The sequence below is a fragment of the Terrapene carolina genome, unplaced genomic scaffold (genome assembly GCF_002925995.2).
Source record: "Terrapene carolina triunguis isolate 2854851 unplaced genomic scaffold, T_m_triunguis-2.0 Scaffold1054, whole genome shotgun sequence".
Classification (NCBI taxonomy): Eukaryota; Metazoa; Chordata; order Testudines; family Emydidae; genus Terrapene; species Terrapene triunguis.
The window spans coordinates 87372-104854 of NW_020665405.1; the positions used below are offsets into that span (position 1 = coordinate 87372).

General features: G+C 48.5%; 1 protein-coding gene across 1 annotated transcript in view; it reads left to right on the plus strand.

The window, feature by feature from the left end:
• The window catches only part of EVI5L (ecotropic viral integration site 5 like), a 78952-nt gene that overhangs the window by 44150 nt on the left and 17319 nt on the right, over positions 1-17483 (plus strand). The window contains exons 11-13 of the mRNA XM_026661370.2: positions 1482-1514; positions 7494-7634; positions 13839-13967. Coding sequence (XP_026517155.1) covers positions 1482-1514; positions 7494-7634; positions 13839-13967 — 303 coding nt within the window. The remainder of the gene's footprint in view (positions 1-1481; positions 1515-7493; positions 7635-13838; positions 13968-17483) is intronic.

Sequence of the window (17483 nt, forward strand, 5' to 3'; positions counted from 1 at the left end):
GGGCCGTGTGCGAATCCACCTCCTCCACTTCCAGACTAGCTTGGCTTCCAAAAACGAGGCCTTGCACAGCCGCCTGTCCCAGCTCACTATCAATGTGCCCAGGAAAGGCAACCATTAGGCCAGGCCATGTAGGCCGCATCATAAACTCACACCACTACCTGGCATGTCAGTCTAATGCACTGTTGACAATAGTGATGGCTTCTAAAGGAAGGCTTTGGAGCCGGGTCAAAGGGCAGGGACTAGACATACTGTCAGGGTGACTATTAAAGTGATGCTTGTGTGTTCAAATGTCTTGCAAGCTGGATGAGATGCTAAAGCACTTTAAATCTTACTTGCCAGGTCACTGAACTGATGCTTAGACTGTTGTTTGTTTTTTTAAATCTTCAACTGCAGAATAAAATGCATCGAGCCCAAGTCGTGAAGATATGCTGAGGTCACTTGTAAAAGGGTATCTCTGGAACTGAGCAGAGTGCCTGATTTCTTTTCCCATGTGGCATTGACCATACTTTGGTGTGGCTTTTAAAACTTATTTACCTGGCCTGCAATTGATTTGATTGCCCTGCCCTTGAGTTTTGTACCTCAGCCTCTAATTCTGTCACTCAGCCTCACACTGTAAAATACTTCAAACTACTTAGTTCTTGTGTAAAAAACTTACAAAATGGATTTAAATAAAGCTTAAAAGGAAAATCTACAGAACCAGAGAGAATCCCTGATTACCCTAGGGCTTCCTGGCCCTATGCATGACCGAGGGTCATCTACCAGCCTATCCACACTGCTGTCCTGCACTCTGGCACTATAGTCCTGATCTTCAGAGGTGCTGAGCACCTGCAGCTCCCATCCACCTCAGCAGGTAAACGTGAGCATTCAGCACCTCTGTAAAATCAGACCCTAGATGCTAGGTCTTCTCTCTGACAGCACTTGCCAAGATCAAGTATTTAGTATCTTTCCAGGTGGTAAGGACTCTGGCTCTCATGGATTTTCCATTGCTGATTACTACGATCTTGTAGGACATCACTGAGAACATCTTCAAGGTCTGCAGGCAGCATATGGCCCTAAAGTCTGTCATAGCAGCTCTCTATCCCCCTGGAACTGAAGGGTTCAGACCCAGCTAATCAATGGCAGGTTTATTGCTGGTGAACACAACGAGCAATTAGCCTTCTATCAAGGGAGACACTTGGACAAATTCCTGTACAGATTTGGGGTGGCTTCTGGCAGGCTGCCACTGTTTGCAACAAAAGGTAGTCGGGTGAAAAAGTTTGGACTCCCCCGCCCTAGCTGATCTGGAAGACTTCTCTTCTTGGGTGCACTTATCTCACTGGGCTCTGCTGGGTTCTCTTCCTGCTGCTAAGTCTTGCTGTCCTGTGTGCTTCTAGCTGTGGTTGGAGCGCTTCTGCAATGACCTTGTTATTGTCGTGTCTTTTTTTTTTCTTTTCTTCTTCTTTCCTTCTCCATCTTTCCTTCCCTGTCTGGATCTCCACTAGGAGAGCGCTGCCTTGGCAGATAGACTGATCCAGGTACTGTAAAACCTTTATTTTCATCTCTCCTTTCTTGGTTTTACATTTCAATCCAGAAACAAAACAGCTGCACCCACTGTGTGTGTGATTTGGATTTGCTCCACTTCTTTTTATACAGGGTCAGAGCAGCACTCCCATACCAGATTCAAAGGGTTACAAGTGAATCCTTCCTTTATCACAAAGTTTAAGTCCCCTCTCCCACCAAAGACCTCTGAAACACATACTCGAAAGAATTTTTGAGGCCAGAGCCTCAGTTGCTATAAATCAGCAAAGCTCTATTAAAATAAAAGGGTCAGATCCCCAGTGGGTGTAAATTGGCATAGAGCACTTTCAGTTTATACTAGCTGAGGATCTGGCTCTTGATCTTTAGGCAGACATTCATGGAGTGGCCCCCGACGGAAATTATTACAGCCTGACTAGATAAGGCAGGCAGAGTGTGGGTGAAAAGGACTATCCTTGTTTTGCAGCTGGGAAACTTGGTGAAGTGACTTGCCCAGGGTTCCACAGCAAGCATCGGGCTAGGGTGGGAATTGGCACTCAGACCTCCTGAGTCTTCAGCCGCAAGACCATTCTTGCTGCTTAACTGACACCACACTGTAAATTATGCATGTTGCTAGTCTTCAGCCAAGCATTGAATAGGGCAGAGAAGGTCATTCTGACAGCCCCAAAGCTGGCCCCTCCACATCAGCCAGGAGCTAGGGTCAGGTGTGGGAGGGCAGTATATGGGCAGCACTGTCTGCTATACCTGGCTAGAGGATTCTAGAAATGTCCAGCTGCTGTAAAGCACATTAGGGTCCCTTTAACCACTGGGGCACAAGGGTGGGAGTGGGGAGTGCATTCTGTGATCTATTGTAGCAAACCTGAACAAAGTGGGTCCCTGCTATAACTGTGGTTCCTGCAGGACTTACCACTGTAACTATGCCACTAGCGCAGTAAGATCTAAAGTGCCCTGCAGGGACAGGTGGTTCTGCCTCAAATTGTTTCTATATAAATCCATGGTACGCCCCCATCTTGAATACTGTGTGCAGATGTGGTCATCCCATCTCAAAACAAGATATATTGGAATTGGAAAAGGTACAGAAAAGGGCAACAAAAACAATTAGGGGTATGGAACAGCTTCAGTTAATCACACTGGGACTTTAAGAGATGACCGAGGGAGGATATGATAGAGGTCTATAAATTCATAACTGGTGTGGAGAAAGTAAATAAGGAAGTGTTATTTATGCTTCATAACACAAGAACTAGGGGTTACCAAATTAAATTAATAAGCAACCGGTTTAAAACAAACAAAAGGAAGTATTTCTTCACACAATACACAATCAGCCTTTGGAACTCCATGCCAGAGGATGTTGTGAAGGCCAAGACGATCACAAGGTTCAAAAAAGAATTAGATACGTTCATGGAGGATAGGTCCATCAATAAAAATCAACAAAGAGTCTTGTGGCACCTTATAGACTAACAGACGTATTGGAGCATAAGCTTTCGTGGGTGAATGCTATTAGCCAGGATGGGCAGGGATGGTGTCCCTAGCCTCTGTTTGCCAGGAGCTGGGAATGGGCGACGGGATGGTTTGATGATTACCTGTTCTGTTCATTCCCTCTGGGGCACCTGGCATGGGGCACCTGGCATTGGCCACTGGCAGAAGACAGGATACTGGGCTAGATGGACCTTTGGTCTGACCCAGTATGGCTGTTCTTATGCAAGGTGGGTCAACTCTTGTGTATGCAGTATACAGCTCCCAACTCTTTAAGCAGCCCTTGCATGGCATTATTACCCTTCTCCTCTGCCTCCTACATCAAGGAGCAATGAGCCTTGTTTTACTATATGTCCTAGTCAACTCTAGTTAATAGCAGTCATTGGAGCAGTGTGATGAAGAGGAGACCCACAATGCTGTTTGACGAGGGTGGGGGAAGACTCTAACTTTGATACCCATCGCCCCTGCCTCCTAGAACTAGAAGATGGGAAGGACCCTAGCTGTGCCTCACTTCAATCAAAACAATTTCAGGGTTGGAAATGCCCACTTCACCCCACGATCCCCACCTGCAGTCACTAGGGGGGTCTGCATTGCCATCTAAACAGTGGGCCAGGGTCTTCAGTGCAAAACAGATGAAGGTGGGGCAATGGAAGCCACTGGCTAACAGCATGAGGCTTCTGAGGCCAACTTCCTAATTGTATTTGCAGCTCCCAGCTTTGCTGCTTCTATGGAGGCCATGAGTGAGAGCCTCTAGAACACGCTAGTATTAAAAGTAGCTGTGGGGTTAGCACAACCACTTATGTGCATTAAGTATGTTGCCTAAGCTAAACTACTACAGCTTAGTCTCCACACTAGTTTTACTCAAGGGGTGATGCTAAACCAGTGCAAACCCCTGTGCAGGCACTTAAATGTATGTAAACCTGGTTTGTATCAATTTAGCTTAAGTCAGTTTCTTCCTGTTTTAAGCTATACTGACAAATTGGGTTTGAGTTACGTTTTATGAGTGGCTACATAACGGGTTTGCACAGATTTAACTGAAGTGGTTTTAGTTAAACTGGTTGAGGACACTGAGGAAGGTGTTCACACTGGTGTGCATTCCTCTTCCGGGAGCAGGGGTTGAGGGCTTTGAGTTCGTCATGCTATTCTTTAAGCGCCAACCATTCGCTTAGTGCTGTAGAAGATGCAAACTGAAGCGAGAAAGCAAAATCATGGGAAGGATAAGGCAGGAATAACTAGAAATTCACCCTTGTGTAACTAGGGTGACCAGACAGCAAGTGTGAAAAATCAGGACAGGGGTTGGGGGGTAATAGGAGTCTATATAAGAAAAAGACCCAAAAATCGGGACTGTCCCTATAAAATTGGGACATCTGGTCACCCTGTGTGTAACTAAACTGCTTTAATTAAATCACTGCACACCCCTGTTGAGATGCAGTACACCTTAATCTGGTAATTAACACCTGTGTTAGCACCAGTGCTGCATACCATTACTGGTTGCGCTGGTGCAGCTCCATTGATTTATTTGTATTATTGTAACATCTTGGAGCCCCAGTCATGGCTCAGACCCTCATTGTGCTAGTTCAGGGGTCGGCAACCTACGGCACGTGTGCCAAACACGGCACGCGAGCCGATTCTGAGTGGCACGCTGCTGCCCGCGGAGGGGCCGGAATGCACCACGTTGTGCGAAGAAGTGGGGGAGAGGGGGAGCTTGGCTGCCGCAGGACCAAGCTTCTGCCTCCTGCCCCCGCAGGTTTATTCATAAAAGGAAAAAGATATAGATGAGAGCTAGAATTGGTTAAATGGAATCAATTACATACAGTAATGGCAAAGTTCTTGGTTCAGGCTTGTAGGAGTGATAGAATAAACTGCAGGTTCAAATCAAGTCTCTGGAGTACATCCACAGCTGGGATGGGTCATCAGTCCTTTGTGTAGAGCTTCCATATGTAGCAAAGTCCCTCCAGAGGTAAGAAGCAGGATTGAAGACCAGATGGAGATGAGGCATCAGCCTTTTATAGTCTTTTCCAGGTGTAAGAATACCTCTTTGTTCTTGCTGTGAAAAAATACAGCAAAATGGAGTTTGGAGTCACATGGGCAAGTCCCTGCATACTTTTCTGAGTCACAAGGCATATCTGCCTTCTCTCAGTGGGTCAGTTGTATGGCTGATGGTCCTTAATGGGTCATCAAGCAGGCTAGGCAGAGCTGACACCAACTTGTCTGGGTGTTACCCAGAGGCATAGCAGAAGTTTGAAATACAGACAGTATAGAGCCAATATTCATAACTTCAACTACAAAAATGATACACATATACAGATAGCATAACCAAAACCAGCAAACCGTAATCTTGTTTTAGACACCCTATTTGACCCCCTTTATACAAGATTTGGTGACAGGACTTTGGTTGCAACTATGATCTATATGGTCCCAGTTCATGTCAATTATGTCACAGAGGCCCAGCTATCAGTGCCATCTCCTATCAGCTTAGCAAGCCACAGCTCCCAGCTCCTTACCCTGGCAGGCTTTCAAGGCCAGCTTCCTCCATTGTGCCCAGAGAAGAGGTTTAACCCCTTCCTGCATGTCCCACACATCCATGTCACATGTGAGGAGAGGTTTGAACCAGGAGAAGGGGCAGTGGGTAGGTGAACCAGGCTGGAGGGTCTGCTGCATGCAGAGATGGGAGTGGAAGGAGACGTGAGGCATGAAGGCTGGCATTGTTTGTTGAGCTGGTGTGATAAGGTGTAACCTAGCTGTCATCTCGTTAGTACTAATACTTTATACTCCAAAGCATTTCTCATGCCAGCTGCATACAGCTCCTCTGCAAACGCAGCCTCCTCTGGGGTGGAGAGAGGTAGCTAGGGCAATGAGGGCAAATTTTGGCTAGAGACTGTCACTGAGCCCACTCTTGGTGAAAAGTGCCATGGTTCTCTTCACCAAGTAGATGGGACCCCGTGTCTGTACCCTGGTGAACACTAGACAACCCGATTGCCCTCAGAACGACAGGGCTAAAGCAACCCTGTGGAGCTGAGAACAGAGGCTTCGGGGGAGGAAACTGAGCTCATCCACCGGAGGCGTGGGCACTGCCAGCTCTCAGCACCATCATGATGATAATTTAACATTTAGATGGTCATAGCACCTGGAGCCCAATCACATCGGTGCCTTGTTATGCTAGGCACTGCACCCACCCACATGCAGAGTAAATGACCCCCATTGGCAGGGTGCTAGGTGCTGTACACACCCAAAAATGACCACGCAGAGTAAATGGCCCCATGCACATGCATACGCAGGCTTTATGATCTGCATTGGGTGAGGCAATGTGCACATGTGCACACACACACAAAGTAAATGACCTTTTGTGCAAGTTTTGCACCAGTCCCTCTGCTCAATACAGTATTCTAGGGCCTTTCAATTTCTCACCCATCAGGAAGTCACCAGTGCCTGATGTGCATTCTTAGGATCTCTGGGATAGAGGATCCTCCAATCTGGTGACAGAGGGTCAGTGGGAGAGCCAGGAGCCCCTGATTCCCAATCCCTCCCCTCTGCTCTAAGCACTACACCATGCTGCGCCCCCCTCCCCCCCCCCCCAACACAAAAAACAAAACACGGGATCAAGTTCCCCCCTCTAACCAGTAAAGACATTGTCTCCCAGTGCTGGGAGTAGAACCCAGGAGTCCTGGCGGCACTCATCCTCTTGCTAGCAGGATGTTCGCAGGCCAGTCTGATCAGTAACTGATTTTTTGGAGGGGGTGTTTTGTCCAAACACATCAGTGAATAAATGAGACGTGATCCAATGGACAGGACAGGGTGCTAGGCGTCAGGTCCCCTCTACATTCTAATCCTGGGCTTTCCACTGACTAATGTGAGCTTAGGCAAGTCACTTCCCCCCTGCCTTTCCGTGCCTCAGTTTCCCCAGCTGTAAAATAAGGATAATGCCATTTACCCACTATTCTAAAGCACTGTGTGGCCTGTGCATGAAAACTGGTCTAAAAGGGATGAGCGTTAATATGTTGTATGCCTCCTTGTAAAGCAGGCAAGCGTTTGTCCCAAGGTCACAGTTGTGGAACCCCAGAGGTCCCCCACTCTCACCACTAGACGGCACTCCCTTCCAAGATCTGAGACTCTAATCCAGGTGTCCTGAGTCCCATCCCTCTGATCTCACTCAATCACACTCTTCTTCCAGAGCTAGAAATGGAACCCAGGAGTCCTGACTCCCAGCTCTGTATACTTTAGCTGCAAGACACTGGCAAGTGGTAACCTTATACACAGAAGGGGTAACTGGCACTGAAGCATTGGCAGCGGAAGGTTGGGCAGCTGCTGACAGAGCTGTCTAAGGCATAGGCGGCCCCTTGGGGAATTCACTTCTTCCCAGTAAATCTGATCCCACTGGGCTGTGATCCCAGCCACTGCATGTGGCCCAGAGAGAGAATTCCCATGCAGATGCACATGGAGCATGTTGAAGGTGTTTCCTTTGACATCCTCTTTCCCTCTCCTCTTACCCCCTCCCCCCTCCCCAGGGCCAAGTCACCCGCGCACAGGAGGCCGAAGAGAATTACATCATCAAGCGAGAGTTGGCGGTGGTGAAGCAGCAGTGCAGCTCAGCCACGGAGAACCTGCAGAAGGCCCAGAGCACCATCCGGCAGCTGCAGGACCAACAGGTGAGGAAGCAGGCTAGGGTGGCACTGCTGAGGGGGCATAGGGTGGGACCATGACACAGGGCGCCAGGTGGCACTAAAAATGCAGGCTTGGGGATTTGCCCTGCTTACTGGAACCCCTGGACTAGATGGGCAAAGCAGCTATAAGCCCTGATGTGCACCAGTGCAGCTTACCCTTGGGCAAATAGCAGCTGGGCCTGCCCATGCTAGTGCAGCTGCACATCTAGCTGGGTACGATTTAGCCACATGATGCCATCTTGGGATCCTGCATCCCAGATGTTCAGGGAGCTGCCATTTAGCTGCAGCAAGAGAATGTAATATTTATATTAGAGTAGCACCCAGAGACCCCAACTAAAATTGGGGCCCTGTAGTGCCAGACACTGCACAGACAATCCCTGCCCTGGAACTTACATTCTAATGATGCAAAGGAAGGATTAATAGCCCCATTTTATACCTGGGGAAACTGAGGCACAGAGCTGTATCCCAGAAGCCTTTGGTAGAGCTAGGAATTGAACGTACATCTCCGGAGTTCTAATCCAGCACTTTAACCACAAGACCATCTTTGGTCTCTGGACAGGGCTTATGGTGGATTGATTTAAATCAAAGTGATTTAAATAATTTATTTTAATCTTGTTTTGGGTTTGCACTTTTTAGTTATTGTTCTAAAGAGGCATTGATTCTCATGGGTTGGTAACCATTAAAACATGTTGATTTGCACCAAACTATAAGCTTTACACTAAACTTGGAACTTCTTTTTGCTAACCAGCAGGATACACTATATTTATACACATTTATTTACACAGTTATAGAGCTTAACATTCATTTATTCAGAGTCTAATGTTTACTTTTTTATAATGTTATAAAATGGTAAATGATGCATTTATTTACTACATGATTAATTTTTTTATTTGTGAATTTTGTCAAACTCTATTTGGATGGAAATTGGAGTTAATTAAAAATGTGCAAAAAAAAACGCTTTTTAAAAAAATTAGTTAAATAAAACTACCTTAAATATGATGGATACATAAGAAAAATAAGTTAAAACACATTTTGCATTTAAAACTAACTGATTTATGGAACAAAGAAAGTATTATCTGATAATGAGTTGAACTAACTGCTTCTGGTAAACATGTCCTTCAAGATTTTAATATGCAGTGTATGTAAAGCTTGTCTCTCACCAACAGTAGTTGGTCCAATAAAAGATATTACCTCACCCACCTTGTCTCGTCGAGATTTTAGAACTAGTAGATCTCATCCTCTAACATCTAGTTTTTATTCGTAGTTTGAAAAAGGTAAACAAGTTTTCCTCCTTTTTCAACTCCCATTTGGTTTCTTAACTTTCAGTGAACTAGTCATTGAACTAAACTAGTTGAATAAACTGAAATCAAGAAAATATTCTCTTTGCACCTGTAGAAGAAGCTACTGCAGTCAAAAACTCATTTAGCACTTCAACAAACTCTGGTTGCAGGTGCTGAGCCCAGTGTTTTCCACCAGTTCAGTGGTTTGACTTTCTTTAAAACTTTAGCAGCAAACTTGTATTGCTTAGGATTAAATGTTTTATTTAATTTAAACTATTTTAATAGATTACAGTCAGTTTAGGCCTTAACATATATTGCCATAACTTCAAATTTTAATTTTAAATAGGTTCATTTTTTAAAAGGAAAAATGTGTACTTTAAATTTTAAAAAATCCAGTGTATGTTTTGAAAAATCAGTTGGTTTTTATTTTTATTTTTTTTTTAAATCATTGTTGGTGCCTCTGCTGGTTCCACTTTGGTCACTGTTGTCTATAGTCAAACTCCCCTTCTTGCGAGAAGCAGTGGAGGTGAGCTTGTGGATTTCAGCAGTGGTCCTGGAGATGAGTGATGTAGCAAAGGTTGCTTTGGTGTTACGCTGAATCCAGTCCAGAGCCGAAATTCAAATCTTGCCCTAACAAACAGCTGGAGTGTGCCCTTCAGCAGGGAGCCCCCTCTCTGGAAATGAGCTTGCTATAACACAGTTAATATCCGTACTGTGAAAATAACTAGAGAGGAATGACACAGGACGGCCTTGTGGTTAAGGCCCTGGGCTGGGACTCAGATCTAGGTTCCATTCTCAGCTTTGCCACTGACTCGCTGTGTGAGCTTGGACAAGTCCTGCATGTCTCTGGGCCCTAGTTCCCCACCTGTAAAAGATGGATAACAATGCTTCCTTCCTTTGTCTGTTCAGACTATGATCTCTTTGGGGCATGGACTGTCTCTGTGCAGCAATGGGGCCCTGATCTCAATTGAGCTTTCTAATTGCTGCTACAATAATTTGGGACGTGTACTGTTGACAGCTGCGGGCATTAGAGCTGCTGCGAAGTCAGGGCTGAACCACTAAGTGGAGGTTACGGAGATGAAAGCAAAAGCAAAGCAAAAGCTAAGTGTGTGTGGGAGGGGCGCTTGGTGGCTGTGATGGTCTCACTCACACACACAGACTCCCATGTAAAGGTTACCATGTGCACATTGTTGAGAGCCCAATCTCTTTGCCACCTGTTGCCTGTCTTTGACAGAAGCTTTTTGATCAGGGAGGGCTTCTTCTGAATCTCACAGGTGTCCTTGCAAGTGGGAAAAACGGCCAAGCAGTAGGTTGTTTTTTCTTGGGTGGGGGGAGGGCTTTGAATCCCCCCCCTTCTTTGTGCAACTGAAGTCTCTGATATTTTACCCCATCAAAAAATGCAGAGCTCTCACCAAATGGAGAGAGCAAACAAACAGTGCTTAAAACAATGCTCAGCGGCTCTTCTTCGGAAAGAGCCCCAGGTGAAAGCTCTCCAGGAGAGAACGCAGGGCTGTGTGGTTACAGGGAGAACGATAGTGCCTAGAAAGCAGACCTGCCTACGGCAGAAAAAAAGAACCTAGAGGTTTGTCTGCTTCATGAGCTCTTCTGGTTCATCCAAAATGGGTTCTTTGTGGGAAGGAAGGGCTGGTCTTCTGGTTAGAGCACGGGACTGGGAATCAGGACTCCTGGGTCTGCGTGGGGAGTGGGAACTAGGGTCTGGGAGGTAGGACTCTTGGGTTCTATTCCTGGTTTTGCCACTGACTATGTGACCTCTCTCTGCCTCAGTTTCCACAGTTGCAAATGAGGATAACAGTTCTCTACACAACAGGGGCATTGTAATACTAAGTTACTTAACGTCTGTAAAACATGTTGGGATGTTCGAATGGGAGACAGGTAGAGTGTTGCTGTTAAATGCGGAGTGTGTTGAAGCACAATGTTACACTAGAAATGTCTCTTCCATTCCATGTGCAACTGACTCATTCCAGAGGTACAACCCTACAGAGGAGAAGTCTGATGGAAGCCATAGACCCCAGGGTAGGGAACTGATAGCTGGAGAGGGATAACTGTTAGCCTCTGGGCACAAACCAAAGGTGCCAGTTCACATGGACTGTCCCATATGAGAAGTCTGTTGCAAATGGGCTGAGTGAAATGAGGGAGTCCCCTCCCACCTGACCCTTGTGCGTCAGAGAGCTCTTCTCTCTTGGGCAGCTCCAAGGACATCTCAGGCTGCTAAGCAAAGCACCAGACCATCCAGGGGAAGAACCCTACACTAGCTGAGGGGAGGATGAGAAGCTGTGACCCATCTTTAATTCGCCAATCCTAGGGGAATTCACAGCTAGATTGGTTCTGAGTTCAGCTTCTGAGAAGACAGGGCTTTGCTCAGAACATTGGCCCATCTACTGTGGCAGAGGCCACTACACGAGGCATCAGAGCAGCCTCTCCTTTGGACCATCAGTGGTGACAGCCCTTCCTGGCAGTTCTTTTGAGATCCAGGTGGTGGCTGATGAGAGGAATTGGAAGTGGGGAGCTGGGTCTCCGGAGACTGAAAGAACTGGAGAACCACAGCTTCGTAGAAAGCGGAACCTTCTCACCCCCCATGCCTCCTGCCTCCTTCCTCCTTAATGCACCTGGTCAATTCCACAGTGCTGCAGATGCGTGGTGGTGGGAGATTCCTTCCTGAGCCCATACCGGCAATCAGTGTGTGTCCCCAGCACAAGATCTGATAAACCCCATCATCTCCGTTCACATGGCAACGGCCGCAAAACTCTCCAGCCTGCGTTTAAACCAGCTGTGGTATCAGACTCTGTAACCTCCCCTCCCACTGGCTGGCAATATGCAGGGTGATCACAGACAAGCCCTCCTAGGGCCCATCTAGTCCATCCACCCATAGAGGCCAGGGCAGGGACCAAGGTCCCCATATCATGCTCCCCTTGGCAAGGATGGTTCCCTCCCCCACCCCAGCAGCATATTCCTCTCCTGTAGGGTGCTCTCATTGCAGCTGCATTCACTCAGCATGGGGGGGGAACTGGTTGGGAAGGGCTCTTGCTTCACTGATGGGAGATGACGGTTCTGCCACTCAAGCTTGGTGCTGGGTAGGGTTGGCTTGGATCTGGGTTAAGGTTTGAGGCCAAATGAGGGCCAGGGCTAGACCTCAGCTGATATAAATTGCCACTGACTCTGATGCAGCATCCCATCAGCCAGGGATCTGGCCCTATTGACTCCAATGGAGCGATGCTGGTTTATACACCGGCCGGGGATTCGGCCCCATTGACTCCAATGCAGCGATGGCGATTTGCACTAGCCAGGGATCTGGCCCCTAAAACTCTGATTCAAGGGTGCTGAGATCTCACACCCTGCTGGCGCAAGTCTCCTGTCCCAACCAAAGCAGAACCGGAAATTAGGCCCCTTTTGGTTTTGGATCCAACCTAAAACCACAGCTACAGCTACAGAGGGGTGGTTTTGAATGTGAGGCCTCCAATCCAAAGCGCTCCAAAATTCAAAGGGTGTTGAGTTCGAGGTTGCATCTGGTTGCAAGGAGGGGTCTCCACCCCTCCCCCCATGGGCTGGATTGGATCGTGTTTAATTCTCCCCCAGAAAACAAGCTGGTGTTTATCTGATGAACTGCCAACAGCTGCAATAGCACAGACGGTTACAGTGGGTAGGAGCTGTGCCAGCGCTCCCCCGGCCTTTCCCCCAGCGGAGGTTGCTGTGGTTGAGGCGTGCTCTGGAGAGTAGCACTCTGCTCAGATTGGGTGGGGTGGGGGGTGAGATTGAAGAGCCAGCTGGATCCCGCTACAGGAGAGCCTACAGCCTCCAGCAACGGTATCCCCGCCCAGCTACCCTTTTAGGGGCCCCAGGGTGTCGCATAAGTGGCCTCATGGCCTGCCTCCTCCTTGGAGCGTGCCTAGTCCCCGCCAGAACTGTGGCCACTGGAGAAAAGGTTCAGAACAAGATCCAGAGCAGCCACCACATTAGGTGCTAGGTGTCCAACCCCATCAGGCAGTGCACAGTACAGTGATGGGAGTTGGGTCCATTTGCCCCACAGGTCAGCAAGGACTGACAAGGCAGCAGCCAGCTGGCTCTTAGGAATCACCTCCGTCCCAGCTGCCCAGGTGTCATGTTAATGGGCCCCCAGAAGCTGAGTCCAGGACAGTTTGGTCCAATGTGAAGCCTTAAGGAGAAATCTCGGAGCATGCTGCTAGGGGGCACCGTGCTGGCTTTCACTGTGATTCTTGGATGAGACACAAGACCAAGGCCTTGAAGGCTTATGGACATTAAAGATCCTCTGGCCCTTTCTGCAAAAGTGGGAGCGTTAACTCTGGTGCCCAGCCAGACTAATGCTTCATTCACCTCTTACAACCTTCAGCTGTAGCACTGCTGTACATCTGTTACCCAGTGCCACATACCACCCCAGAGCTGCTGCATTGCAGTGATGGGCACCGTAGTCACTTCAGAGGGCACGTCTATAGGAAGAGAGACTCCAGACCTGGGCAGCGAGTCAGGGGTGTCTCCAAGAGTGGCAGGGAAGGTGAGCAGAGCTGTCTGATCATGGGTGCAGCTTAACATTGCGCTGGGCCCCCAAAGTGCAGATCTGTGTCTGTAATCCTGCAATCTGCCCTCCTTTCCCCCCACCCATCAATGCTCCTCAGCCCTGCCCTGCAGGGCTGCAAGGGAAGTTCCTTCCAGCAGCCTCTCTCATTGTCCTGCACTGAATATGGGGGTGCACTTGTGGGTAAAAATTGCCTATGTGCGCTTGAGCATGTCTCCCCCTAGAGGCTGGCCCCTTCAACGAAAACAGCCTTGCTCTCGCTAGAGGAGTTCCTCACTTGGTAGAGGCCTGTGGTTTCAATGCTAAAGATCCCCTCCCTGGTTAACAATGCCTGGTTTGGGTTTTTTTGCTTCCTAACAGGGAAACCCCCGGTTCACGGAGGAGTTTGTGAATCACCTGGAAACAGAGCTGGAGCAGTCGCGTCTGAGGGAGATGGAGACATTGGGCGCGCTCAAGGAGATGCAGGACAAAGTGCTGGACATGGAAAAGGTGTGTGTGGGGAGGGAGAAATCCCTGCTCCAGCATCGTTTAAATATGCAATGGGAGTCATGGGGGGAGCAGCCTGTGCCCCTACAACTTGCTGTGGGTCTGTTACTTTTATAGCATGGGCTGTAAAACCAAGGCCTTTGATGGCTTCAGGGTCATTAAAGATCCCGTGATGCTTTCCATAAAAGTGGAGCTGTTAGCCCAGCCCGCCTGGTCCAGTACCATAGAAGGGTTCTGCCTACGTAGACCCTCTCCTCCCTGTAGTTTCAGCTGGATGTGGGATTTTCCATCCTCATCTGATCTGTAGTTAAACAGCTGCTGTGTCCCCCGAGAAGTGGGTGTATTTCAGTGGGGAGTTAAGTGACCCTGTGTAGTTTGCAGAGTGCATCGGGGTCTTTCAGGATGAAAGGCATAAGGGATCAGATGCTCAGCTGGTGTAAATCAGCATAGTGCCATTGACTTCAGTGGAGATATGCCAGCTGATGCCATTTGGGGATCTGGCCTGAGATATTCACTGTGGTGCTACTGATCTGTGCCATGTGGATTTAGGCTGGTGAAGTGCATGCCTGATGTTTAATTGTACTTCACAATCCTAAGCAAAGGAAGTCCTGACCTAGACTCAGCCTTCCTTTTAGTGGGGCCTGAATCAAATTGACAGCAGCTACTGTGCGTATCATAGTGATTAAAGTGGGGGGGGCTTCAAGCACTTGCATGGGGAGTTGAAGATAAGCTGTGTTCCCAGAGTGCGGGGGTTCTCAAGCTTCATTGCACTGCGACCCCCTTCTGACAACAAAAATTACTACACGACTCTAGGAGGGGGGACCGAAGTCTGAGCCCGGCCAAGCCCCACCACTCCGGGGGCGAAGCCAAAGGGCTTCAACTCCGGGCGGGGGGCCTGTAACCTGAGCCTCGCCGCCCAGGGCTGAAGCAATTCTGACGCCAGCCCTGGTGACCCCATGAAGACCCACTTTGGAATCCTGACCCACAGTTTGAGAACCACTGCCCGAGTGCCTTTCAGCCTGAAGGACCCCACAGCACTTAACTTCGTGTGCAGAGATCACACCTACCCCATTGAAATGCAGTCACCTTTTGAGGGTGGAGCATTTGTTCAATGGCACCAAGCAACACTAAGGGAGAATTTAGGACAGGAAGTGAAGAAGAATCCCAATCATGACCTGTGCAGCCTCTGGCACAATGGGGCTCTGATCTCACCTGGGCTCTGTGTAGCTCCCAGCCTTCTGAAAGGCAGTGCTTCCATTGGCACAGTGCCCCCGGATGTTCCTTGGTGGTTTCCCATCCAAGTGCAAAGTTGGGCTGATGCTGCCTGACTTTTGAGGTGTGACCTGATCACAGCACAAGGCTGATTATGCCTGCTTTTTGTGACTCTTACTTTATTTGCCTCACTCAGGCTGCAGTATCTTTAGTACATCTTCTGTTGAATCCATGTCACTAGCAGAGAGAGGCAGTGTGGGCCATGCATAGGAGGAGTCAGGAGACCTTTGATCTTTTTCGCAGCTCTGCCACTGACTTGCTGTCTGGCCTTGGGCAAGTCATTTCCCCTCTCTGTTTCAGTGGGATCCCTGAACTCAATCAAGGCTTCTGGATGCTGCTATAAATTAGTAACTGGTGGCTGTTTTTGCTCAGCCTGAATCCTCTGCTGAGAACAGGGTTGTATCACACACACACCCTCCTTGACTGTTTGGGGGTCATATTAAGAAGGCTCCCTACCCTACACAGCATCCATCTGGACCCATTCAGTGTCCCCATGGACACTGAACCCAGATAAGGATGTCATGCAGACAAGATTTTCTGCCCATGTTTCTTTTTCCTTGACCATCCTGCAATAAGTGATTGTACATTTGATTTATTTTTTCCTTTGCGGTCGCAACTGGGATTAGATTTGAAAACCTCTGAAGATGGTTATCAGAGCATGATTAAAAATAAAAGCAGCTAGATAAACCCGCCCCTTCCAGAAAAGGCCTTGCCCTGTAACCATTTCCTTCCTGCATGGTTGTAAGTTGCACGTCAGCGCACTTTTGTGCTTCGCAAAACCAGACCAGGTCTGTCTGCAAAGCCTGGCAATGGGAAGGCTACGCATTTACTGCCGGGTCAGTTTCAGGCTTGGGCAGCAATCCTATGGGAGCAGGAGAGGGGCAGCAAGACCCATCCATCAAGGCACCTTCAGGGCCCCAATCTGAGCACCTCACAGTTACCTATTGAATTCATCCTCCCAGCACGGCAGGGAAGGATCATCATCCCAATTGGCCTGAGGTCACCCAGGGAAAGCTGGGAATTGGAGTTTCTATTATTATTATTATTTATTAGGTATAGTACAGTAGCACCTGTCATGGCCCAGGACCTCCTTGTGCCAGGTGCTGTACAAACACAGGACAAAAAGACAGTCCCTGCCCCAAAGTTTGAAATCTACTAAATCTCAGTCTAGCGCCTTAATCGTAGGACCATCCTTCCTCTCTGCCTTGCAGCCTTGCTGTGATCTAGCCAGAGACTGGGCCCAAATAAACCCCCCCTATTATAAGTCCTCCAGACATTAGGGGTGCTTGAAGTCTGATGACAGACCTGGATCTAAATGCTGCAAAGGATCCCTGTCCTTATAGCAGGCTGACCCGAATGCCAGATCCCCAGCCCTCCACTTTTGGGGGTGGTCTGTCCAGATCTGAATTTCTGTACCTTAAATCTAACCTCTAACTTCTCTAGTTCAGGCTGAGCTGATGCTGGAGAGCCTCATATTAGCTGATCAGAGCTGTGAGAATCAAGTCCTCCCACCCTTTTAACACCCCGACAGGCCCCGAACCAGCCCTTCCTGCTGCAGCTTGCACTGCTGCGACCACACTGGAGCAGCATGTGAGAAAGCCCATGGGGGCTTGAGAGCTCAAAGAATGACTCAAGGCCTCACCCTCCACCCAACACATCAGTGTGAAAACGCCTGAGGCGTGGGGTGAGGAAAGAACCGGACCACGGCGTAGCCCCATGTGTTTATGTGTGACACTACTGCTGGGTCCCCATTTGTCCTAGGAACAAGAAGCGCCCAGGGTTTATTTGACTAACAGATGTTGCAGTCTTACCAGACAGATGTGTGATTGCTCCATTTTAAGTGGGGTCACCACTTCCCCCCCTCCCATTACACACACAGATCTGTCCTCTCTCCCAATAGTCCCATGAAGCAGAGGGAGAAAGAGGAGCAGCTGCTTCTGCTCAGGACAGACCGCTTTGCACACAGTTGGTGGCAGGGTGGTGTTTTCTCACTGTTGATTGATATTACGGTTTGACCTACAGGCTGCAATCGGTGACCAGGGCCCCATTGTGTCATGCGCTGTGCACACACAAGACTAAGATGTACAGCACCTAGCACAATGGGGTCCTGCTCCATGACTGCAGCTCCTAGGTGCTACCGTGATACACCAAATAAATAACACCACCTGTCCCTGCTCCTAGGAGTTTGCCGTCTAAGTATAAGATGAGGGATGGCAGGTAGATAGAGAGATAGAGAGGGACAAGGGG